Source organism: Oikopleura dioica, chromosome XSR, assembly GCF_907165135.1.
Source record: "Oikopleura dioica chromosome XSR, OKI2018_I68_1.0, whole genome shotgun sequence".
Taxonomy (NCBI): Eukaryota; Metazoa; Chordata; class Appendicularia; order Copelata; family Oikopleuridae; genus Oikopleura; species Oikopleura dioica.
In genome coordinates, this window is record NC_137294.1 from 9,288,962 (window position 1) to 9,313,853 (window position 24,892).

Consider the following 24,892-nt stretch of genomic DNA (forward strand, 5'->3'; position numbering starts at 1 on the left):
AACTCTTTTCCGTCACAACAGCTGTTCACGTTTCACGTAATGAGTCTAGAGACAATAGACACTTTTCCGCATTTAAGATCTTTTGATGCTGAGCTTCATTTCTATACTAATCATCTAAAGGAAAAGAAGATGAAAGACTCTGATCAGGAGACGTAGCGTAAGAAAAGTCTGGAGTCGTAGTTATTTTGCACAATAATTTATTTCGTCAAAAGACATTTTCTTTAAAAATAACACAAATAACAAGTAGTAGAAGTCAAAGTGAAAATTCTCGGGCAAATGCCACGTTATTCGTCTTTCAAGATTCAGATCTCGTCTTTCCGTCGGTATCACTCTCGCCGCTGTCTTCGGGGCTCACACTTGGAGAAGCGTTTTTATTCTGCTTTCGGTGCTTGATTCGTCGATTCTGGAACCAGACCTTGACTTGCGTTTCATTAAGTCTTAGTTCGTTGGCAAGCTTGGAACGCTCAGTGCCGACCAAGTAATTGCATTTTTCGAAGCAACGCTCAAGACGCTCCAGTTGAATTGCAGTGAAGACGGTACGATTCCTCTTCGATTTAGGCAGGACCAAGCTCGGCATTACACTGTTTGGCGAGTAGCTCGAAAAGAACGGTCGCATAGAAAGTGGTGGAGGAAGCAGTCGGGAAGGCAATCCCACAGTCACCGTTGGAAGCATAGCAGGTGGGGTCGGCGAAGTTTGTCGAGGCGATATACTCGGGGACGATGGTTTCGATAAAATCGCATCGACGCTGTGCGAAATCTCGGATTTACGCGGTGATAATGGGGCTGAAACAGTAGCGACAGCAGCACTGTAGCTTCCATTTGGGAATGCACCTTGCAATTCGTGTTGGTAACCTTCGTTCCTTCGTTGAAGGAGCTTGTTAAGCGAGCGCAGCAATACTAAGTGATGCAAGGTGTTGTTGAAAGGTTGAACAGACTCCATTACTCGAGAAAATGCCTCTGTAAAAGGTTTGTTTTGTGTTAATTTGTGAGTATGACTGAGCATGGCTTAGGTGGGTATTTAAAAGACGGACAGTCGGCGCTATATCGTCGGATGGGGGCGCTAAACGCGCAAGAAATTAGGCAATCGTGCTTATGATTCGCGAACGACTTCTTTAATTCCTTCCCAATATCAAGAAATGCGATAGGAATAAACACTCAAGACATCAATCAGACGAAATTGATGACGGCAAGATCAAAACAATTTCAAATTGGTTTCTCCAACTCATATCTTCTATTTCCTATCGTTAGATGCAATTAAGACAAACTCCCATAATCGTCGTCTCATTCCAAGGTAATTTTTTAGGAATGATTTGTTGTTTCTGATGATCCTTCAAATTTTATTCTGAAGAGCTTACGCGTTTATCACGAAAACTTGAATATCATTGTTTGAAAAGATTCTCTTCTATGATTTCAACGGTGAAAGTTTCCACCAAAGTCAGCACAAGTATCATTTCGAATTAGCTTCAAAAGATTTATGAGTTTGAAAGCGGTTAATGAAATTTCTGCGTGTTAATTGTTTCAATTATCGTCATCAAACGATAAGTCAAACATGTTCGATTTAGTATCCCTCGATTTCGAATCGGTTAATGTAAGCGCCAAATTCGGAAGAAATTAGCATAAATTCGATATTACATGATTGGAATCGCCAAATTAAACCAGTGGAATTGAGAATATATCTGGAACGGATTTTTATTGAATTCTGTCAGCCCGACAGATTCGACTGTTAGAGTATTTCCCGACGGAATCTAGACGCCGTCGCTGAAGATTTTCCTTCTTGCTTTTCAGTTTTCCTTCTTCCTGGCACTTTCAAGGCGGACAATGTAATGACTCGAGAATCCTCAAAATCTGCTAGTCACTGAGAAGTCTCTAGAATCTTTAAAGAACACTTTACAGTAACTAGAAATATTTAAAAATCTAATTAGATTGCGAGTTGTCAACTGAAAGTGTATTTTTGTGATTATCCCATCTAACCTGCCTATAGTGGAAATTAAATTGGGCGATGATCAGTAACAGCTCAGCTCTAAAGCAGGCTCGATAATATCGGGCCGTCTAATGAATTACTTTAACACTGCAAAAAATTGTTTCCTTTTATCCACTAGCCCTAAGTTTGGGCTCATGAAATGATTTCTGTATTTGTCGGAGATGGCGAACTCGTACGTCAAAACTAGTATTAATACAATTCGAAACCTTCGTTTATGGTCCAAATGCATGGTCCGAGCCACGTGTAAATCGATAGACTATTTTTGAAACGGGAAGGAATATCCTGTTAGAGGTGTTTTATCTGTGTCTGTTCAAATAGAAAAGGGCTTCCGATTTCCGCTGGATTTTATGAATGCTTCTATATGTAAAAGCAGGTGTACTTTTCTCGAGTCGCTAAATCGCAAAGTCTATTATTCAGAAAGCCCATCCTAATTACATAAACGTCTTGAGCGCAGAAACAGCAATTTTAAAAATACGAATAAAAGAGAACGAAAATGAAGCTTTTATGTCTACTGGCGTCAATTGGTGTTTGCTCTGGTGGCGTTTGCAATGAGCATAACTGCAAATCAGTAAATTGACAGTCAAGGATAAAATAAGAACTTGAATGTAGTGTTTCAATGTAGTGGCCGCTTCGCTGAGTGAAGAAAAACCAAAACTCTGGTATGCTTGTAAACGACTAATTAATACGCGCTACTGCTGCTCGTCTTACTTCCAGGTCCGGCTAAAACTTTGTTCAACGCCATTTCAGTAGAATTTTTGTTGAACATTATAAAGGGAGAAAACCTGCTCTTTGCGACCTGCGATTCCCAAGATGGTTGTAGGTATTTCATTGTTGTTGTCAAGACTATAAAAAGAATTTTCTCAGCTGTCCCATTGTCGGAGCAAGGAAAGATATCAAAGAAGGCATGGGAATTCATTCTTCAGAAATTGATCATTGATGTCTTTAGTCTTCTGACATTGTTGATTCCCATGGAATGAGAAACGATAATGCAAATAGACGATGCTGTTTATGAGCATTATCCGACTGAAAGTCAACTATGTGATACTCAAGTTAAGGGCTCGGACTATTAAGCATTCCATTTTTTTGAAACTTAGCCAGCCTTCTTTAAGCTAATAATGTTTCCTCGGGATCGATAAGTTTTCTTGCTCTAGAAAGGGTTTAATTCGTTTCTTTGAAAACATTAAAGAAATCTAATGGTTTAGATAAATTTTGTTATTATGTGAACACAGATTGCATCCTCCCACAGCTTTCCTTAGCGTATGTATTCTCATCATCATTGGACTAATTTGGCGGAGGTAATTGAAATATTCTTTTCGAATCGGGGGAGAATTTGGCATGTTAGTTTGAGTAATCGTCTATTTGAAAGGATGTGGTCTAGACAAAAAAGCTGAATGAATATGGTTCAAGTATGATCCATTAAAGATTCTTCGGTTTCATTTCCATAGTGGAAACGATTCCGTCAAAGGCGTTACGGTCGAATCCTTTATGGTCTAGTCGCTACTTTTTTATCGCCAAATCGCCTAACGACTAGACGGAATTTCAAACTTCCATTGGGTCCGATTCCACCCTCCTTTGCTAGTAAATGTTTAGGAGAAGGAGCTATGAGAACGCATCAAGTGGTGTTGCATCTTCTGTTTGAGTTTTCAAATATCATTTTCGTCTGCTCGAATATGTTTCAGATTTAAAACTCATTGAAGGTGCTCTTTCGGCATTACTTAATATCGTACCAATTATGGATTTGAAGTCAAAACGCCCCTCATTCCGCCGGAGATCGGAGGTACATCCGTCCACATCGAATTTCGCGCTGGGAAGAGTTTTATATTAAATGAAGTCAAGTTATTACTATAAACTTATTAGAAAGAAAAGAAGAAAAACTCGGAAAAAGACAGCTATACATGATGCCGATTAGCTTTTCTGAAAAAAACCTTGAATTGTTCTAGAAGACGAAAATATACACTAACGCAAACATTGTTGTTGTTTCTTTGCAGATAAATCAACTATGCCAAAAAAGCGAGGTAAAGTGGCAGGTTGGGGTTTTAAGCGAAGCAGATGCGTTCGAAAAGATGTGTCTACGTCAAACTCGGAAACTAAATTGATCAGAGCTATATTTGGAATTTTCAATATATGTGGAAAACTTTAATGACATTCTCATTATTGACGTAGTATGTTGCATTGAAGGCTCAAATACTCGCAAAACTCGCTCAAGATAGTCTTCCTCCTATAGATGACCCGCTTATAGACCAAGCAGCGCGAATAATAAAGGACCAGAGGTAATTATTCTCAGTCTAGACCAGGGCTACAAATTTTGTTTTTAGCCAGTCCTTGAAGTCTGACCTGGAAGCGGCAATAGACAAGAAGCTCAAGCAGAAGATAAAATCGCAGCAAGCGGAAATCCAAAATTTGAGACACTGCATAGACCAACTTAAAGCAGACAATCAAGGAGTAGGAAACTATAATCAAGCTGTACTCTAATTCGATTAAGCTCTACAAAAATGCTGACTCGAAGCTAATGCAACTTGATGATGCCGTCAAAAAGATAACACAGATGGCGGACGAGCTGAATTATATCAAGACGCAAAGTGTCAAACTCAAGGAAGGAATTTTGAAAGACTGAATTTATTACTTGCTATTTCTTCTTTTGTTGCTCGTTACATTCACGAGTCTTACTTCAATCCAGGGGTGGATATTTTGATTTCAAATTTTGAAATTCTTAAAAAGGAAGACTGTAATTTCATCAAACAAAAATTTGAAGAAACGTCTTTAACGATTTCCAATTCACTTGAAAATTTGGGAGATTTGGTGAATCAGAAAGCGTCAGAAGGAGATGAAGTTGCAGAAGCCGTTGAGAGTCTGAAAGCGGACATCGAAGCCCATCAGCAAAATATTGAGACCAAATTGGACACAAACCAGCAAGAAATAGATGACCAGATCAACGAGATTCGTAAAGAGATAGGAATGGGTACAAATTCTTCCTCAATAGTAACGGGATGATAATTTATAAGACTAAATTTTGCTTTACCCAAAATAAGTCAATGCAATCAACAAAGCTGGGAAAGAAGCTCAAAAGCACGGATCTTGCTGCGTTATTGTGTAACAAATTTATTTCCTTCCACTTGCATTATTTACTCTAATAGACTATTATCACTATATGTCTTGTTTGTTTCGATTCGAGTTCAGGAGAGCATGTGAGTAGACTAGTTTGGGTCCTAGTCTTGACGTCTGCGGGTAACAAATATTTTGAGTCTCGCGTCTTTTACTGTGCATGAGATAGCGTGAATGAAAGTTTGCGCGCATTGTGAACGCATATTTAGATAAATTATCTATTTTTGTATTATACAAAATGAAAAAATACAGAGTAAAAATGATCAACGGAGGATCTTTTTCAAACATTGACATAGCACTCGAATTCGAGTGCAATGAAGGTAATTTACGATTGCTTTGCTGGTTGAATACTTCCACTAAATAAAATTTAAGCTAATGATCTGGTCGAACAAATAAAAGAAACTTTCGAAGTCCCTCACGAAGCCAATATTAAACTCTGCTACCGCGGAAAGTTTATTGAAAAGCTTCCATCGATCAATAATGCTTTAATTCATGCGAGTGTGCTGAATACTTCTACATCTGGGTTCATATTCTCAACCGGGGGAGAGGAGATTCCGTTTCGGAGTGAGATTCTCGATGCCTTCAATTTTATTCGAGGTAAGCTTAAGAGAACCGCTCGTTTAGTAAATTTCCCATCTAGAAAAACTGTCAGACGATCAGTATGCGAAGACTCGGGAGAATATCGCTGATATCATAAAAACGGCGCTCTCAAAACGTTACATGAATCATTCTCAAGTCTGTAAAGCGGACCAGTATGGTGCTAGAAGCGCTGCGTCCTATGGTAAATAAGTTGGAGCGATATAAATAATCTGACTTCTCATTAAGAACTCTTTTTGGATTGTCTCAGGATAAAAGTTTTACGTCGTAGATATGCAATCCAGGAGCTTTTGCTTTCTATATATAATGAAGTTAAAGAACCAATTAGCGAAACAGCAGTGGTTAGAGAAGTGTCAGGTATGGTTAGAATATAAAACTGCCTGTTAAACCTAACCCAAAAAATAGATCCGAATTTTGCACAGCCGAGATCGACAGTGCCCCTTATACAGAATCTTCATAGTTTGTCGAGCAACTCACAAACGCAAGAAGAACAGCCCGTTCCAATTCAAGATCCTCATCGAACTGGAATGATTACTGCACCGATAACGACCGACATGTTGAGAAATGCTTTACTCGCGACAGAGGAGCACATGCGAGCGGTACAGAATTCCAATATTCTCACAGACTACTAATAGCTTCTTTAGACTGGCCAAACAGTGGAAAATATGGTTGAATCTACCCCTGAGAATCGAAATATCGAGTCTGCCGCGCAAGAAATCCTAGCCGAGATCGCGGCCTTAGCGACGAATGTGGAAAACGGTCTAGAAAAATTGAGAGAAATGGGGCTTCTTGATTCCATTGGAGAAGGTGAAAGAAAGAGAAGTAAAATCCTCAATCCTTGATTTTCAGACGCCGCGCGAAGGATTCTCCAGGACATGGGTGGAAACATCGATGCTACTGTTGAAACTATCATGCGAAACTGGGATTCCCTGCAAAAGTAATAAAACGAAATACTTATAAAAAAGAAAACAATTATATTTCCGGGCAGTGTAAATGAGCAGATATATTTTGACTTGTTGTAGTTGGTTGGTGAATACATGTATCGTTCATGCGGCCAGTTTCACTTTCGGCATTCGACACCTATTCAGGCGTTCAAGCACTAGAATTAACTTGGGGACTAATATTTGACAATCACAAAATACCTAGATCATACATGGCAAATATCGCCTCGAAATCTGTCTGCAGCTTCTGTTTTCTCTCATCGTCAGATATAACTGGTGAGTGGTCCATTGGAACCTTTGAGTCAGGTAAAATGGCAGCTCTCTTTATTTGCACTTTTTTCTTGAAAGCAGAGTTCAGTCTTGCTTTTATCATCAGTCGGTAACTTGTAATAAGTCCTTCGTTCGACTAAATTGAAGCATCGAAGTTTGTCTTTATTATAATTGATCTTACTCGAGGTATCAGGTTGAGAAGTAAAATCTCGAAGCATCGACGAGACTGGCCCTCACACATCTTCCCGAGTTGCCTCGCAGCTTGAACAAAAGCAGAGCGATGCTTCGTGTAGTACTTTACTTTTGGCCCGCGGAACTCCTCCTGTTCCATCAGAAATTCAACGTCAACGAAATCTCGCGTTCGTTGAAAGTCTTCGTTCGGGTCTTCCGCTGTAAGTTCCCAAACGTCATTTCTCTATAAGTAAAATCATTCTCCCGAATATGACCAGACAACTAACGGTATAAAAACGTCTAATTTGGCGGAGAAGCTCAGCACCTATTCCCTGCCGTTGAAATGGTGGTAGAACCAACATTTGGCTTAAATTGTTGTAAGTTAAGGTTGTTTCAAGAAAATACTCACGAAATGCGTGGTCGATACAGTCTACTCGTGATCTTGTTCTTCTGGAATGTTATGTACTTGAACACAGTCGAAAAGCCGGCGGGGGCCCAACGAGGCTCGCCACTTTCTTCATCTTTGAATCGTTCATAACAAATGAAAAACTCCCATTGCTCGTCATCAAGGTCAATATAAATTCCACCGTCGACATACCAGAGGACGAATGTCTCCAATCTTTGATACCACTAAATGAAAAATAGAAACACGCTGATGAAATTGCTCTGACCTCTCTGAATCCAGGGCATTGCGTGTTACAAAAATATATCTCATAATGCCGAGTGCTGCTATCTTGCAAAGTATTGTAGACGACATTGAGCTCATGAAGTTTTCGTCCAAATGGTTTGAATTTCTTATCTTGACGAATCAGGTCCGCGAAATGCTCAATACTCTGAGCGCCGTTTTCCTGCTATATCGGAGGATAATAACTCATACTGCCGCATATAATTACATCCTTGATTTTATTACCCTTTCCTGTAAAATTTCCTGCTTGATGAAAGCTTCCTCTACATTGTCCGGCTCGATTCCATCCAGGGTCTTTGGAATCGCTTCAGTATACGTTTTTCTGTAGTATTGATTCAATTTGGATGCGGTGAAGAACAGCTCAATCTTCAAATCGCTGTACCCGAAAATCAGTTCATTCTTGTCCTCTCCAAGTACGTTCACTGCGTAATCTGGCTTAAACGGCTGAAAACTGTAAGAAACCGCGGTCGATAAGTTTCTTACCTTTGCCTTATCGATATCGGCTACGGTTCTACAGAGTTTGAACTCGACGACGTCGCAAGCTTTGTGGAGAAATTTGGACGTAACTTCGTCACCTTCCCTTATCGAGTCCATTCTAAATAAAATGTAATACTACCAGCGTTCTATCTTTTCTTGGGCTTGACATATTTTCTATCAGGAGTCATAATTCCTTCTTCAATTAATTTGACAAGAATTGCCTCCATTTTATGCAGAAGATCGTCTTTCGTTGGCGCGAAAAGACCGTCTATCCAATTGTTACGAAGCTGAAAATTCATTTAAAACGGAAAGCGCAGTCCAATCAACCTTTGAATGTATTATCATTAAAAGCGGCCCTTTCTCGATGCCATGTTCGGTCGTAAGGCTAGTTGCTGACGGAATGGGGCAATCTGGGATGGTGAAATCTTAATTTATTAAGATAAATACGAGACATTCTTTGTAGTTTTATAGGCCACCTTTGACGGCTTGGACTACACTCGTCGTCTCGTCATTGTAAATTGCTAACTGAACAGCCCAGTCTTCATCGAAGGATGATATTCTCTTATGAATTTCGGTTTTCGTGAACATATTGAGCCGGAGCTTCGCGCGTAGCTTCAAATAGAACTCAATTTTGTTCTCTTCGGGAACGCGATGAGAGGCCAGCTTAGTTATCGCCATGGCTGCTCCAAATTCATTTTTCGACCACTTGAGCTTTTTGTCAATCATCTCAACCATCAGTGGACTGCCGGCCAGGACTGCAACTTTTACCATTGGTGACGCGCTGACGAAAAATATTTATTCGTTTTATTTCTACACTTACTGTTCGTGAAGTGACACTGAATCATATCTCGTTAGTTGTTCTTCGGATATCTTCTCAGGAAATCCCATATGCTTTGCCATGTCTTCAAGTGGGTCCCGAAGTAAGATCAAATGATGGCTATCGATCAAAGTACTTTTTAAATTAAACAGGAACCTTTCCTAGTTCATACATGTATCGGACGAAGAATTTATCGAAGGGCTGGCTAAGAATTTTGACCATTTCCGACCAAATACGTTCGCCAGATATACCAGCCAAGCCAGCAGCATTTTGCTTGATAGCCAATAAATGCTCTCTACAGTGATTGTCAGCCTTCTCTGATATTCTAGAATAGAAGCGGAAATATCGCAGAATTCGCAAATAGTCTTCCTGGATTCGTTCCTCTGGGTGACCGACGAATCGAATGTTGCGCGATTTTAAATCCTCTTGTCCATTAAAATAATCAATCACTTCGCCCTCGAAAGTCAGAAACATGCTGTTTATCGTTAAATCTCTGCGATTGGCATCGACTCGCCAGTCTGTTGTAAATTCAACTTCAGCGTGCCGTCCGTCCGTTACTTTGTCGATCCGCAGCGTCGTTATCTCATAGTTCACCTCGTCGATGTGCGCGGTCACCGTTCCGTGTTTAATCCTGCCAAAGAGTGCACACAGCTCAAAAACACCCATTTGATCAAATTCAATGCAAATGCAACCCCTTTCCCGTTGGCGTTGATCGTATCAATTTTTTCTTTCTCCATCATTTCTAGCATTTCTTCGGGCGTCGCCGTTGTGGCGAGATCGACATCGGACGGGCACTTGCCGAGCAAGAGATCTCTAGGAGCCCCTGAAGTCAATTTGATCTCTAATAACCCCTGCGATCTAAGTTACCTCCTGCTATTCTCAAATCTTTGCTATGTTCGTCGAAGATCCTTTTCAGTCTCCACAATGCAGGATTTAATAATTTCTCAAAGTTCACCTCGCCTTTTAATGACATTCTACGGACAGAACTCATCAATCGCACGCTCATCGCATGTTATCTTTAATTTTATTTACTTTACCAAATTATCAGAGCATGATTATCAATATTAATAATTTTGTACAGTTTCGTTATTTAGAAATGGGCTTTTATAAATAGGCAGATGAGAATAAATACGAAAAAAGGAAAATTTCTGAAGCTAGTATGCCGCGTGCGCTTCTCCGTAGGCATTGTCGTGATCGTAAACATCGTCTAAATAAGTTCTTTCAAGTGTTCGCACTGTCTTAATCTTACCAAGCGTTTCGTTATCCAATTCGTGCAATTCCTTTTTCGTAAATATTTTGGGAAGAAGATAGTTGCGAATGGGAACACAAAGAACAAGGAAAAACGGAAAAGCAATAGCAAGAGGGCTGCTTTTAACTCCCCACAGTACACCAGTTAAGACAACTTGTATGAGTGTAAACAAGTGAACACGAAGAGGCCGGACGATGCGGATATATCTGTAGTCAGGATGATATTTTGAGGGCATGAAAAACCTAAAAGGAGATATTTCACTTTTTGATATTATATTAACAAGAATTTCTTCTAATATAAAATTCGGACTTACAGTACAATCCGATCAATGAACTGGACGCCAACGAGTGAGACAACCCCCATGTAAAGAAAGATGCCAAAAAGAACAGCTGTCGGCACTTCCTTAAGAATTCTCCCCAATAGTACTGTTCCAAAAAGAAGCAATGAGCTGATGCTATAAAACAGTTAAAAGTTGTTTAATGAAATTATCGTAATTACAAGCCAGATACGCGCTGCTCATATGCACCAATAATTATTGGTCGTTCACCAGGGGCTAATTTTGCGCCATCAAAGCCTCCGGTAATTGTCACAGCATTGACGTGTGTGAGAGTTCGCACAGAGGCAGCACATAACCAAGGACATCCAAAAACGGACAAGAGTCCATTCATGGTTCCTATCACAAAAATATCTAGGTGGTACGATACACCTTTTTTGAGTTTTCTATCGGGCCCAGAAATGATCATCTCTGCTAACTGCGACTCGACGAAGATGAGAATATAGCACAGAATAGCGAACGGAAGTGCGATGCCAATTTCAACTCCGCGTATAGGATGATCGTCTGTTCCCATCGGATTAATAAGCCAACCACCAAGTAGGTCACCTCCGTACTGGATACGCAGGTTTCGATCAGTCGGTACTAAAACAATGCTTATATTGGACTCGCGTATTAATTTGAACATACCGATTCCTTCCGAAAGCGCATCTGGGACCGTCAGCTTGGGAGTGTAAACGGTGCTCCCCAATTGCGCACAAGCGACTATAATGAGCGCAATTGGCACACCGAAATCCCCAATTCTTCTCCTAATAGAAGATGATAGGAAGTTCGATCCTCGAAATGAACGAAGCAAAAACGCCAGTAGAAACGTTCCGAACAATAAAAGTGTGTACATGAAAGCAGTATTCGGATAAAAACCATCAATGTTCTCACACGTAGAATTGTTTGCTGAAGGATCAGTTCGAATGAAGAATTCTTCTAAGGTTTCCACAGGGTATTTTTTATAGGTCTATTAATTTATTAATTTTCTCATAAAGAAAACTACCTTTGCAAGCTTTTTGAATGATTCAACAATAAAAATTAGCGAAATTAGGATGGAGAATATTTCTTCAGTGAATCTTGTGAACAAACTGATAAAGAATGAACACTCGAATGCTGTGAATGACCATGTTATCAGTAACATCCAAAAGCCGACCCACCATCTGAGGGCTAGAAAGTTGTACTCATTTGACTGGCAGAGGCTGTAAAGGGCTTCTTCGAAAACCACGTTAGGTCCCGTTATACCAACAATAAGCAAGGGTTGTCCTAAAAAGATCGAGCAGAATAATCCACCTGCAGCAGAGCCGATGACTGTTTCAGATACCCCAAGAAAACTGTCTGTCTTTTCTTCCAACAGACCTCCAAATGATACCGCCGGAGATAAGAGAGCAAAGTAGACAAATAACGCACTGATGAAGCAGTGTGAGTTAATTCCATCCTTAATGTCTGAAAGGTAGAGCGGATATCTCCGTTTGATGTCATTGACCATCGCTCCCCAAAACTTCCCCGTTCGAAATAGCGGGTTCACAGTTTCTCCCTTCTCCTCAAGTTCTTTTTGGAATTCTACAATTCGTTTACGTTTGATCACTGCTGCTTGGTACTTTTCGATCGACTTCAGCAATCCTTTTTCCTCAATTTGACCCGGAGGAAGAACGATTGAATCATCAAGAAACATCCGAATACTCTTCAAGAGATCTGTCTTTGATTCCGCCTCGTAAGCAGCATCGTGAAAGCTGGCATTAGACATAAGGGTAGAAATGGAACGCCCGACCTCGTGATAATCCATTTTGTCTTCTGGTCCAAGGAGAATGAAAACGAATCGAACAGGAATAGGTAAACTCAGAGCATCGCCGAGGTCGATGGCATGTCTGAGGCGGACGAATGCCATAACCGGATGCTGAAGAAATCCTACTTGTCCCACGAGAACAGATGTACTCTCGGCATTTGAAGCAATTTTCGACATGATTTTAGGAAGTTTTCTCGTGAATGTGGGTGAACGATCCTGATCTTCCTCAACTCTTTCTACTGCGTCGTAGAGATTGTCGTATAAATTTTTCGGCACGGGTAATTCATTATCATCTTCCTCGGGTTTAATAAGATCGGAGAAAATGTGGCTCCAGTCTTTGTAATTTTCCTTGATATGCTGCTTCGAGTGTTTGAGAAGAATGGCATTCATCACGGGAATAGAGTCAGATTGTCGGATCAGATCCTCATTCATCATCGCGTTGACAACTTTAGCGGCAATTTGTGGAAGAGATTTGGCATCAAGGTCCAGCAAGCAAACACCTTTTTCTATTCCCTTCCGAACCTCCCATAATGATTGGAAAGTCAAGCTCGCAATGAGAGGCTCTGACCAAACTTCATTTTCCTCGACATCCTCTTCAAACTTGATCCATCGGGCCTTTTCTTTCCATTGAAGCTCATTGTCTTTGCCAACTACCAGCTCATCAAGTTCGACAAATACCTCATGATGGATAGGAGCGGGGACGACTTTCCCAACTTCGAAATCAACGCCGCTACTTCTTCTTGTGCTTGGGAGTGAGCTTACTGAAGGCAGAGGTCCGACCTTATTTAACTTAACAGTTCTATTGCGCGTTTTCGTGATAATATGCCGCCGGATCCCAGGGACGTCATCGAAGCGATGGGATTTAATGTCATCCCGATCGGCCTGCGTGAGAGATTCTCCAACTTCCTCGGATATCGTAGGAGGAATCGCTGGTTGAATTTGAATTCCACGCGTGTCATCAATTTGGTCTCCAGTCTTTCGGTTGAGCCGGTGTTGCCGTGTTTTTGCTGATAAGGAAATAGATACATTAATAATAGTACAAAGTTACCTCCAGAATGTTTCTTAGAATGGCGCTTTCGTTTATCTTTTCGTTTTGTATTTATAACTGTGGTTGATCTATGGTTGTATCCGTCGATCTGACGATGATGCTGTCGATCCTCCTCGTCAGAATGATGCTGACCCAGTGCGGGTTCACTGCAGATGTTATAACAACCGTAAAATGCCCATTTTATGATCACGTCAGACCTGGGCGTGTACGCATAACCTAATTAACGGAAAAACAACTTTCGATCTAATTTAAACTGTCGCATTTATAACATTCCTGTAGTCGGCACGATCGTGCGAGACCGGCGGAGCTCCAAAGTCAGGCAGCGCAGGAGTCGTTCTTTCTTCATCAGGGCCATCCTCTTCTCCGAAAGAGAATACTGAGTTTCTGTCAGCTCGACTCATAGTCACGGAGGAAAACGTTTAGTAATGTTCTGCTCTTCGACACATAGTCTGTTGCGGATGGTCATAAATGTGGGACTTTATTCTAAGATATCGCGAACAATAGACTTCTGATCAAAGCCTCTCAACCAAAGCGGTGACGACGGTAAGGGATTTGGGCGAGTTTAAGGAAGTTGCTGGGAAAAAAGTGCTTCAATTATGTTTCTCTAGCTTACTTCCGCTCGACTTTCTCTACATAAGGGAAAGAAATAGACGCTCAAAGTTACTGTTGATCACATCCCTGCCTTTTTGCGAAACTTCTTCCAAAATTGAAGAGCCTTTTCTCTAGTTAGCGGAATAGCGCCAGAAAACAAAAAGGTAAAACGATTAACGTTATGTGGCAATTCTTTATCGTTATTGACGTAGCGGCTGATTCCAAAGTAATGCAGCCTATCCGAGTGGGAAATTCACGATTATGCTGCTCTGATCACTCTCAGCAGCGCCTAACTGAGCAATAAAAAAGTGCGGATCAATTAAAAAGTACGAAAGAGATGGTATCTCCAGGCACACACAATATTTTGAGTACCTAAAAGTAAAATAAGTTCTTGATAGAACACCTACAGTTGCCCTACGGGCAAATGGTATGGATTGAAGTACGATTAGGCGAGAAAAAATATTATTGTAACGGAAAATTGAACAGCTGCATCTCTTTTTGTAGATAAAAACAACCGATGCTCCGAAATGAGGCACAACGAAAAAGAGATACCAAGGACACGCACGAATGGACAAAATGCAAAAATCAGCTTTTCAAACCTCTTCAAAAGTTCTTCTCAAAGAGCTCAAGGGCTTGATTACTAATCCCCTCGAAGGCTTCCATGTAAGGGAAGAATTCGTTTACTTTTTCTAGTTTGACGTTAAGATGATCAAATACGACGAGAAATTCCTGTACGAATGGGAAATTGGGGTATTCGGTCCTCCAAAAACACTTTACGAAGGAGGCTATTTTCCAGTGAAGATTGTATAATAAATAATCTAAATCACTTATATTGATGATAAATTCAGCGATTCCCGAAAGACTACCCGTACAAACCCCCTATTGTACGATTCACTACCCCAATGTTTCATCCAAATGTCTACGCCGACGGAGCCGTAAGAAACTTTTACAGAGAATAATAGACATGCACAGGATGTTTATAAATTATTAGGTCTGTATCTCTATCCTCCATAGTCCTGTCAACGATCCGATGAGCGGAGAACTGGCTTCTGAGCGGTACTATTGCTTCAATAAAATCATTTTCATTCCCTTTTAGCTGGAGTCCTTCTCAGTCGGTACGCTCAGTTCTTTTATCAATAGTCTCTCTCTTGAACGAGCCGAATACTTCGAGTCCGGCCAATGTCGATGCTTCCGTTCTTTACGGACGGTACAAGCGCTGCACTGAGAAGAAAAAAGCCGCCCACAAATATGCGGTTATCATTAAGCAACAAGTAAATAGCATTTACCCAAACACGATGATTCCAGTTTTTAGGTGGAAGAATCGCGGAAGCTTGCGATCGAAAAGGGAATCGAGCCTCCAGTGACAATAGACGACTACGTTTCGCAGCGACGAAGGTACAAATGAATCTAATTATTTATTTAAAAGGGTAATTAAGCTCGAGCAGTAGTTCATGGAATCAGTCAATGCAGAGCTCTGTTGATGAAGATGATGAACCTGTGAGTACCCTCTCCCATAGCTCCAGCAACAGGGATCTTTATTCAGTTCTACAATGACGATGATAGCGAAGCCGACATCTCCATCCCCCTTGATACATCCATGAACTGACGGCAAACTATGAAGCTCAAAGAATACGAATTGAGCTCAATTTTTTTTTGGAAATCTGATTTATTTATTGAAAAAATATTTTACATTATAAAAATAAAAGACATTATAAACGTTTTAACAGTGATTGGACAGTGTCAGTGCTGACTTTTGATATTATTTGGCTAGTTTTCTTTAGTATTTTCGCAGGATCGCCTTGGTAGCTTTCGGAAGGCTTGAGCCCGACGATTATCGACAGCGAGTTTAGGTCGGATTCAATTTGAAGAAGCATGTCATTTGAGCTTGCTAGATGAGTGTGAGAGTTCTTTCAAAAAATAAGAAAATTATTAACCTGATGAGCAAAAGATATCTCTAAGTTCACAGATAACTCTCGAATCTGCACCCTCGTTGACGAGTCTAGTCAGAACAGCTAGCTGTACATCCGCGAAAAAGAAAGTTCGGCTTCTTTCGAGCTTTCTTTCGATATTTTGAATTTCACTCCGGTGCCTCGTTATTTCACTAAACAAAGAATTAGGATTGAAGCAAGAGGTAGAGTAATTACTTCGATGTTTTTCTGCAAAGTTCGACGAGTTTGGAAATACTTTTTTCTTCGACTGAATAGTTGATTTAGTCCGAATAAACAAGATCCGTAAATCACCTGTGCTTTTGGCTTTTATCATGATTGTCCTCTGGATGGAAGTTAGAAACTTAACGTTCTGTTCTAGATGCCTGTTGAGTTCTTTCCATTTATTGCACATAGTATTAATGTTTTGAATTATTTCGTTGAGACGTTCGTTCAGCAGGCTTTCCGAGATATGTATCATTTTCAAAAACTTCGGTGATAAATTCTGCTCAATCAGTGAATTCAAAGATACCAAAGTTGACACACTAGACAGCGGAATCAAACGAAGTTGAGTAAGCTGGCTTACCTGTCACCGATTATGTGCATCGTTGAGTTGTTGAGAGAGACTTTGCAGAATGAATCACTTGTAAACGAGAATGACTTCTCTTGTGAATGCTCTAGGTAGGTCAAGTGCTGAGGTTTTTCAACGAAAAGAGTGACTTCGGAGAATCCAGGCGACACTTCTGAAAGAGAACTCTTTGCACAGATGAGATCAAGGGGCAGCGCACAAAGCTTTGAGACTGTTGATGAGACTTCAGTTCCTGCGTGAATGTAACTAGCTGTTGCTATCAGCCCGGGACTGAGGAAAGGTGTATAGTTGAGCGTGAGTTTACCAAAATACACTTGCACGGTGCCCTCAAAGAAAACTTCATCTTCCAGATTATCAGTATAAATTTCAACACTTCCTAGGTTCGGGTCCACAGGAACGACGTCAACGCAAATTGAATGAATATTGCCTGGCAAGCTGATTTGAAAGGAAAGTTGAATTTCGCCACTCCGCTGCCCAGGAGACGGAACCATCTCCATCCGCGCCTTGGGAGGCTCGTGGCTTGTTTTCGGCGCTTCAGAATCATCAAGACATCTTTCAATTTTACCGATTTCACGGTCAAGCTCTTCGCGAGTCATTCGATTTTCGGATTTGACTTTGCTGTTACCGATTTTCAATTGCGAGCCTATAATCATTGTTCTGATCGCCCAAGTCTTCGTTAAAAAGAGAGCATTCCAGATTCAGACCTTGAAATGGAAATAACATCACAATTAACGCAGGTCGACCAAACTTTCCGTCTTCCCAAATAAATCATGATTTGTTGCTCTTCGGTGCTGTATATCTGTACAAGACCTTTTCGTGTTTCATAAATGTTCATGGCAGTAATTCGTACTCCTTCTTTACTCACACTTCGGATTAATGCTCCATCTGCACCGTTGATAACAGAGACTTTGCTCGTCCCCAGCGCAAAAACAAGTGACGCGTGTTTCGTGTCGATTGTAACCACCTCTAAGATGTTTTCGATTCCAAAGTAAATCCAATCCATCGAAGGAGCTACTTTACGCCCCAGTTCATCGGATGTCATGGCAAGCTGGTTCTGATCGTAGCTGCAAAGGGTCATCGCTTCTCCCTGTACAACAATTTTATCCATACTTTCAATGAAGATCAACGAGCTAGGCATGTTCGCGGAAGAAACTTGAACAGTGTAAAGAACACGCTCGCCCCGAGAAACGAGAAGTTTCCCACTTAGAGTCATCGCGAATGTATGAAGATGGTTAGGACGTTCGGCGAGCTTCCAGCTAAATGAATACAGATCTTCCTTTGTGTGCAGCTCAAAGATCGTTTTTACGTCGTATTCATTACTTTCTTTATTCCTTGGCAAGAGAACGTTGATGAGACTTATCATATTTGGACAAAGCATGATGCAATGCTCTTCAAACTCTCGCTCGTCAGTCCATTCCAGTTGAACGATCGGTTGGCTGACTTTTTTTGAGTATAAAAGTGGTTGGAAGCCTTCGACATTTGGAGTGAGCGTTCGCTGATAAAGGTTGAGTCCTCCTCCATAGTCACCAGTCAGCAGAAGGTCCGCACGCAACTCACACAAACTTCTGGTATCTGCAGCACTCTCTAGCTGGAAGACTTGAAGCTCTCGTGAATCATATAACGCCATTTTTCATATTTCTAAAAATTCCAGTCGATGGCAAAGCGCGTCTCTGGCTCATGAATTATTTTACTCAATTCAAGCGTTTGTCAATATGAAAGGGAAAAATGGTTCGTTGTTAGTTGAATGTTAGATGAACTAGAATGGAACGTATGATAAGAAAATGAGGGTCTTGTCAAGATCCCACAAGTATCGGAAAAGTTGGAATCAAGAACGCAAAGATTCTCCATTGAAGATGAAGGTAATATAAATATTTAATTGAATACAAATGGCTCTTTTGATGGCTTGTAAACGAGAAATAAAAAACACAAGAATATTGTATTTGAGAACGTATTTACAAAAACAACGGGAAAGAGGAAGGGTTAAAAGTGTTAGACGAATTTCAAGTATCTTTCATCTGTTGTTGGTTTTGATTTTCTTGGTGGCAATGGCGGGGGAGAAGATGTTGTTGAAGTTGGATGAGGTCGTGGAGGAAGCTGAACACAGAGAGTCTTTGATGAGGGCGCTGACTGTTGACTACTAAATCGTTGTAAATTTAGGTCGTGAAGTTTCGAGGCCTGAAGGATATCGATACACTCGAAGAGAAAGAGACGACGTTCTGGAAGAGACCCAAAAGTAGAAGATGACCTTGATACATAGCACCATAAATTGGGAATGCAAATGTCTTTCGCGGCTACAGAAACATTTGCGAGCGGGTGGTCAAATACTCTTGTGATATCTCTTCCATCGTTGGCATTTACTATTATCCTATCCGAAGAGAGCTAAAAATAAGCAAGTGAAAGGTGTCCTGTTTAACAGTAACTTACGTGAAGGTCGCAAATGTGTTGGTGCCATTTGCTCATCGGGGATCTCCCGACATATGGATGAATAACCGAAGTCTCTGTTTCACTGTGACTGAGCCAAAAGTTCGATCTGCTGTATCTTTGCAGTATTCTGTTGATCGCAAAGCCAATAATATCTGTTCTGAGCGGCTTTGGAATGTTATACAAACTTCGAATAATTTCAACTGAACCGAGATACTTGATGCCTCGGAATGTTGATGTATGTCCGGATGAAGCCATTCGATTTGTAGTTGCATCCGAGTCCGATCTAAGTATGCAATTTTAAAGTCATTTTAAGTATCAAATGATTAGTTTATCCGTGTACAAGCAATTCGAGGAAAACTGTCAAGTTAAAATCAAATTAGCCAAGTGCTGCTGCGGCTGCTTTTCGCGCTTCGGCAGCTTTTCTTCGCATTTCTTCCAGTCTATCTTTTTCTTCCTGCGCTTTTCTCCTTTCATAGGTTTCTTTCAGAAGCTTGGCATGCTCTCTGAACGCAGCATAATCGGCAGCAGCCATATCGTTTTTGACAACCTTTGAAGCGTTAATACTTTCGCCATTTTTTAGATTCTCTTTTACCTCAACACCGAGTTTGCGCGCTTCATCAATAATCATAGGAATAATATCTCTCTCGCTTAAATCTCTGGCGATATTCCATTCAGAGGTTGCGTGGTATTTCGCTATTTCGTATGCTTGCTTCAAGGTAATTCTTCCCATGATTTCTTCTTTGGCGTGCGAGGGCTCTGATAAACCGGCTGCCTAAAATGTCGTGAATATTGACGTAAATCAAGTGCTATTTAGGTTTTATCAAAAGTTTTTGAATCACACTCAATATGCGGATACAGAAGGCCACCCCCTATTTCGTACCTGAAGAATATTAAAAGCAAGCGTCGGCCCAATAATTGTAGTGGTCCACTTTGAATGGCTTTTAACATCTTTTCATTAGAAAATTTATAAGTTTAAAGAAATATCATCACTGAAAATATATGCACAAACGCACGATCGAGTAGAATCTATTTATTCGTTCAACGCAGTAAGTGTAAATATTTGTTAAACGATACAATAAAAAAGTCCTCTATTTAGATAATTATAAAGCCGAGACTTTCCTGCTCCTTCGAATTCAACTTTACAATTCAATGGAACACCAGATTTTATATGAGAAGATACTTTATTGAAATCGTCGTTAAATTTATTTAGCGGAATGCCTTTCGCGCCGAGAATAGGTCCAAGTGGAGGGCCTCCAGTGCTTTGCTGTGCATGAATTTCACTAAATTCGATGTAAACACGAGACAAGTCTTTGTGATTCGTACCAGAATATTGTTTTCTGAGATGAATTACTAGCAAGCCACGGGTTAAATTTTCCAACACGCTTGTGATCGAATAGCAATTGGCCGGCCTTGCCTTTTTTAACAAGAGTAAACCGCATTTCCTCGTCTAATGTAAATATATACAGTTAATGTCCCTTGATGAGGCAGTTTTATAGATAAATAATGATAAATGACAAGAATGATAAAAGTTTTTTGAATAAGCAGCGACGAGAACTTTTTCATTCAAAATTATCTAAGGCAGCATCACAGTGGCCCGCTTGAGGTCTTTGTTGTTCTAAGCTTCGGCGATTTGAAGAAGTTGGCAGTGGACACCTGTGGACATGAGATACTTGAGCCACAGTTTCTGTCCGTAGGAAAGAGTGTCGTTTGGCGCTTTGACTTCGCAGAAAAGATATCGCCCTTCTTCACCTGTTGAAGACCATGCAATAAGGTCAGGCATTCCAGATCGATAGGACGAATCTTTCAAAAGACGCCGGATTATGTTGCTCAAAGCCTCTCCACCGAGACACTTGCAAAGTGCTTCTAGCCGAGCGACAGAGAATCTGTCTGGGTGGTGTCCGACTCCTTATGGAAATTTAGTTCCAAAAAATTGATTGCTTTACCTATAATGGGTCTTGATGAAGGGACGGTTTCGTAGAGCTCAATGACCTCCTTTAATACACCTTCGAATTTTTCCTCGAGATCTTCGAGTCGTTTTTCTGAAAATATAAGTGAACTTTGATAACTCAGAATGGTTTATTACCAATTTGCACTTGTCGATTTTGATAAAAGTCAGGGGAATAGAAATCCAAAGGGCCCTCTTGATACTTAGAAATAAATACGCCTGGAACATTGGCGTAAATTATGTCGTGGAATAAAAGAGAGAAGATCGTCGAGAAGAGGCTGCCCTCGGCGTGCTCCCCTGAGTCGAGGTTATGAGAATGCTTTATCATCCTCAGACCGAGATGTTCGACGCTAAATTTTGTTATAAAAAGCTATTACAGTGGCGTTTGCGGTTTCCTCCCTGTTTGAGCGTCCCTCGTTGCCTCCCTATCCAGACGCTCTTTTTCTAGGGGTTTCCTTACATGGTACAAATCCTTACATGGTACATTTCCTTACATGGTACAAAATCCTTACATGGTACAAAAATCAAATTGTACCATGTAAGGAATTGTACCAGGTAAGGAAATGTACCATGTAAGGATTTTTGTACCATATAAGGAAATTCAAAATTAAAAAATTTTAAAAAACAGAAATCGACACATTCAGCCAAAACATAATTCTATCTTACCCCCCTATTGACCATATTTTTTACTTCAAAAAATATTTTTTTTATTACATTTTCGTCTTTGTTCTCAATTTTTAGAGACATTTATAAGTTGTCGGGTCAAGTGTCGGTGCCGATTACCCTTTTTCAAGGTCGGGACGGGTCGGCCTTTCGGATATGAAACTTAGGTTTTATAAAATTCCCTTTTTTAAGTATGGATGATTTTAACCGCAATCGGCCAAAATGTCCATTTTGAACATGAAGCACCTTCCGGCGCCTGTTACTCCCTGCAATCATGGTCAGATCGTTACGAGGCCCCGTCGTTATGGGCCTCAAATTCGATGGGTTTTCTGGTGGTGACCAAGGTCTCGAAATCCGGGTGCTTTCGCTGTGGCGGGAACGTGGTAGCGCGCGCACTGCCGCGGCGGGAGCGGAGGAGAAAAAATGCCGCACAAACGCGCCCGAGGCAGATTTTCTCACTTTCAGCTTTTAGCGGGCGGGCGCCCAAACATGCAATTAGGGCGCGATTCGATTCAGGTCCGTCTGCAGAAATTTTTAGAGTAACGACTCTTAAAAAAAATGTCCAAAATGGACATGGCGATTTAGAAACAATTTTTTCGAAGTTTTTCGATAAATAATTCAAGAAGTGGGGTGCAAATTTATCGTTCTAACGCACATGCGATGTATGAGACTCTATAATTCTAACGCGAACTATTTTGATTGTAAAATTTTCATAATTGGTGCGCAATCAAAAACCGACCGAAAATCGGACCCGACCGACCACGGATTTTGCCAATTTTTGTAAGGGCTACATTTTAAAATATCGACTTACCATCGACCAACCGACTAAAACGAGTGTCGAAGAGTCCAATTTTGAAAATATAATGAAAATAAAATTTTTGAAAAAAAAATTTATGCTTGATTGGGGGTCGAGTAGAATATTGTTTTGAGTAAATGTGTCAATTTTTGTTTTTGAAAACTTTTATTTCGAATTTCCTTACATGGTACAAAAATCCTTACATAGTACAAATTCCTTACATGGTACAATTGTATTTTTGTACCATGTAAGGAAATGTACCATGTAAGGATCTGTACCATGTAAGGATCTGTACCATGTAAGGAAACCCCCTTTTTCTAGAAGAGCGCATAAAATTAAACCAAAAATTGTCCCGCGTTGCCTCCCTCTCTAGACGCGTTTGGATAGGGAGGAAACCGCAAACGCGGCGTTTGAAACGCCACTGTACATAGATTTCTTACGTTTCGACAAATTGATTGCCGTCAATCGTCGTTATCCATTTTTTTGAGTGTTCCTTCACTCCTGATTTTGAAGAGAGGCGCACAGCTTCTCCTTTCGCGACCTTCCAACCTGGAGCAGCGAATTATATAGACAAAGGAAATAAAATCAACAAAACCTTCTAGTTGAATCCCTCCAAGTGCACCCTTATGAAGGAACTTTTCCATTCGAACCTCGAGTTCTGCTTTATTCACTTCATTCAGGGATGTATCCTTCAACGCTATCTCCAAGACCTCGGTTATCTGATCTGGCTTTGCGTTCACATGCTGCAGATTCAAGATGAGTCTTATCCATAGCTTTCCACGTCGATGGTTGAATTTATCGGGAAAGAAGCAATTACCCGATAGTATTTGCTTGATAGCATCGGCGGCTTCCTGAAATTTCTTACGTTTCTCAAGAATCTCAACTCGAAAGTATGAGATCTTGGCGAAGACACCGGTTGTAGTAAGACGGAAGTGATAATGAGGAAGAGCAACGTGAGCTTCGTGCCTATTCATCGGTATTATTATTGGTATTGACTTATAACTACATACACTTCCTTGAAGTTCGAGCAAAACTGCGAAAATCGTTTTTTGGCGATATCACACTGTTCCTCCGCGCCGCTCCAGTCTTTCAGAGCCATTGCATTTTGTACCGATATTTTCAGTTTCAATGCACATAGCAAGAAGTTCCCGTCCTTGAATGACTGAATCAAACTAAAGTTTTGTTAACTTTACTTTAGCTAATATTTATGTTTCAAACCTAGGAGAAGTAATTTTAATCGTATCCGGCAAAGGCGCTTTCATCCCAAAACGAGAAATCGACTGGATAATTCCTTGCGCAACTGAAGTCGCATCTTCGATTCTATGTTGGACCAACGAAGGCGAGTGAAGTAGGAAAAAAATATTCAAGCTCTCAGAGTGGGCCTGAGAAAGTTGGTATCTGCCCTCTACAGCTCGCTTTGCTGACAAAAGCAAGAAGTCGGCCCTTCGTTTCTTCGTAACGGGGTTCACTCTCATTCCTTCTTTGAAAGAAGCAAGAAGTTTTGCTTTCATCGCATCCATCGAACCAGCTTTGCCAACGAGTTGACGCTGAGCGAACTTCGTCATCTCGTCTTTACTCATAATGTCGAGCACTTCTTCGAATTTGATGTCTACCTTCTCGCAAAACTGCTTGATAATGCCCTTGTTGACGAGCACCTTATTAGAAGAGTTGAGAAAAGATATGTATTGATAGGTTACCTTGAAATCATCATCAAACGACTTTTTCAGTCGAGCTCGCCATCCTTGAGATCGAGCATACCATCTGAGAACCTCATCGACAGCAGATGGATGGCAGGTATTTATCTTTTCGATACATTCCTGCGCAAACTCAGGAATAAGCGTCCATCGCCGCTGCCACTCTTCGTCATTGGATTTGAAGTCCTTGTAGACATTTCTGAAAAACGTATCTAGGGCAGATACAACTTCATCAGGCGTGCTGTCCTGGCTGCTATTTTGGACTTCCTCTGGAGCACGATCAACGGAATTAGTCTGCATAGCATCGTTCGGAATTTTTTGAACAGTGGTATCACCGGGACCGTCTCCAGTACTCGATGGAGGTGGGACTCCGTCATCAGAGCTGGAAGGGGGATCATCAAATGACATTTCCATGGCCTCCGCTGGAGTCAATGCCTCAACCGATACTACTTCTATCTGATCGAGACCATCATTCGATTCCTCATAATCCATATCTTCAGGGGGCAGAGTGGCTGACGTGGAAGGCTGGTCCTCAACAGGGGGAGCTGAAGAGGTGCTTGGCTCATCATTCAAGCGCTTTCTTTTAGGCGTTTTAACAGCACGGATATTTTCTTTTGTATCCTTTTTTGGAGGGATCGGCAGTTCTACAGGCGTCTCGTTCTCAAGAGAAAGGTACGCTTCAGGAGCGTTTTGTTCAGAGTTTCGCGTTCTAAGTGGCTTAAAAAGCCGATTCCAAGCCACTCGAGCTTCATGCCTGGGAGGTGATAGGTTCTTTCGTTTTTTTGGCATAAAGAAGTCTTTTTGCAGAGTAAACTTTCTCTGAATAAA

General features: G+C 40.9%; 8 protein-coding genes and 2 long non-coding RNA genes across 10 annotated transcripts; 4 read left to right on the forward strand and 6 right to left on the reverse strand.

Annotated features, from left to right (window-relative positions):
• Positions 1-2,385: 2,385 nt before the first annotated feature.
• On the forward strand, positions 2,386-3,582 carry LOC145708081 (uncharacterized). The gene is made up of 5 exons (XR_014134800.1): positions 2,386-2,549; positions 2,591-2,695; positions 2,755-2,801; positions 2,846-3,276; positions 3,572-3,582. It is a non-coding gene; the product is annotated as an uncharacterized LOC145708081 (long non-coding RNA).
• Positions 3,583-3,937: 355 nt separating this feature from the next.
• On the forward strand, positions 3,938-5,075 carry LOC145706829 (uncharacterized). Its single transcript, XM_081784277.1, has 6 exons — positions 3,938-4,008; positions 4,188-4,251; positions 4,297-4,423; positions 4,464-4,571; positions 4,697-4,940; positions 5,011-5,075. Exons 1-6 carry the CDS (start codon positions 3,981-3,983, stop codon positions 5,073-5,075), a joined length of 636 nt encoding a protein of 211 aa, XP_081640403.1. The 5' UTR covers positions 3,938-3,980.
• Positions 5,076-5,265: 190 nt separating this feature from the next.
• LOC145710651 (uncharacterized) lies at positions 5,266-6,632 on the forward strand. The gene is made up of 7 exons (XM_081788447.1): positions 5,266-5,403; positions 5,456-5,680; positions 5,724-5,864; positions 5,909-6,037; positions 6,086-6,279; positions 6,325-6,487; positions 6,530-6,632. The coding sequence occupies exons 1-7, from the start codon at positions 5,322-5,324 to the stop codon at positions 6,619-6,621; spliced, it is 1,026 nt and encodes a 341-aa protein (XP_081644573.1). The 5' UTR covers positions 5,266-5,321; the 3' UTR covers positions 6,622-6,632.
• Positions 6,633-6,634: 2 nt separating this feature from the next.
• On the reverse strand, positions 6,635-8,363 carry LOC145710650 (histone acetyltransferase type B catalytic subunit-like). Its single transcript, XM_081788446.1, has 8 exons — positions 8,231-8,363; positions 7,979-8,191; positions 7,734-7,913; positions 7,472-7,692; positions 7,350-7,428; positions 7,073-7,306; positions 6,823-7,027; positions 6,635-6,779 (listed from the first exon to the last, which is right to left on the reverse strand). The coding sequence occupies exons 1-8, from the start codon at positions 8,339-8,341 to the stop codon at positions 6,727-6,729; spliced, it is 1,296 nt and encodes a 431-aa protein (XP_081644572.1). The 5' UTR covers positions 8,342-8,363; the 3' UTR covers positions 6,635-6,726.
• A 1,369-nt stretch (positions 8,364-9,732) lies between these two features.
• LOC145706830 (band 3 anion transport protein-like) lies at positions 9,733-13,699 on the reverse strand. Its single transcript, XM_081784278.1, has 9 exons — positions 13,692-13,699; positions 13,438-13,634; positions 11,610-13,396; positions 11,252-11,573; positions 10,789-11,206; positions 10,604-10,744; positions 10,291-10,532; positions 9,909-10,248; positions 9,733-9,864 (listed from the first exon to the last, which is right to left on the reverse strand). Exons 1-8 carry the CDS (start codon positions 13,697-13,699, stop codon positions 10,196-10,198), a joined length of 3,168 nt encoding a protein of 1,055 aa, XP_081640404.1. The 3' UTR covers positions 9,733-9,864; positions 9,909-10,195.
• An 842-nt stretch (positions 13,700-14,541) lies between these two features.
• On the forward strand, positions 14,542-15,752 carry LOC145706494 (uncharacterized). The gene is made up of 8 exons (XM_081783911.1): positions 14,542-14,691; positions 14,734-14,832; positions 14,877-14,963; positions 15,020-15,084; positions 15,125-15,299; positions 15,341-15,423; positions 15,465-15,525; positions 15,572-15,752. The coding sequence occupies exons 1-8, from the start codon at positions 14,596-14,598 to the stop codon at positions 15,632-15,634; spliced, it is 729 nt and encodes a 242-aa protein (XP_081640037.1). The 5' UTR covers positions 14,542-14,595; the 3' UTR covers positions 15,635-15,752.
• On the reverse strand, positions 15,566-17,195 carry LOC145706493 (uncharacterized). Its single transcript, XM_081783910.1, has 5 exons — positions 16,540-17,195; positions 16,269-16,498; positions 16,173-16,224; positions 15,963-16,129; positions 15,566-15,916 (listed from the first exon to the last, which is right to left on the reverse strand). The coding sequence occupies exons 1-5, from the start codon at positions 17,193-17,195 to the stop codon at positions 15,738-15,740; spliced, it is 1,284 nt and encodes a 427-aa protein (XP_081640036.1). The 3' UTR covers positions 15,566-15,737.
• A 1,016-nt stretch (positions 17,196-18,211) lies between these two features.
• On the reverse strand, positions 18,212-19,268 carry LOC145706496 (uncharacterized). Its single transcript, XR_014134689.1, has 2 exons — positions 18,967-19,268; positions 18,212-18,921 (listed from the first exon to the last, which is right to left on the reverse strand). It is a non-coding gene; the product is annotated as an uncharacterized LOC145706496 (long non-coding RNA).
• An 11-nt stretch (positions 19,269-19,279) lies between these two features.
• On the reverse strand, positions 19,280-20,445 carry LOC145706495 (large ribosomal subunit protein uL11m-like). The gene is made up of 5 exons (XM_081783912.1): positions 20,290-20,445; positions 20,080-20,246; positions 19,847-19,893; positions 19,559-19,738; positions 19,280-19,513 (listed from the first exon to the last, which is right to left on the reverse strand). The coding sequence occupies exons 1-5, from the start codon at positions 20,403-20,405 to the stop codon at positions 19,343-19,345; spliced, it is 681 nt and encodes a 226-aa protein (XP_081640038.1). The 5' UTR covers positions 20,406-20,445; the 3' UTR covers positions 19,280-19,342.
• Positions 20,446-20,579: 134 nt separating this feature from the next.
• LOC145706492 (fanconi-associated nuclease 1-like) lies at positions 20,580-24,880 on the reverse strand. The gene is made up of 8 exons (XM_081783909.1): positions 24,068-24,880; positions 23,589-24,025; positions 23,381-23,542; positions 22,966-23,336; positions 22,811-22,919; positions 21,050-21,261; positions 20,910-21,005; positions 20,580-20,871 (listed from the first exon to the last, which is right to left on the reverse strand). Exons 1-8 carry the CDS (start codon positions 24,851-24,853, stop codon positions 20,582-20,584), a joined length of 2,463 nt encoding a protein of 820 aa, XP_081640035.1. The 5' UTR covers positions 24,854-24,880; the 3' UTR covers positions 20,580-20,581.
• Positions 24,881-24,892: the final 12 nt, after the last annotated feature.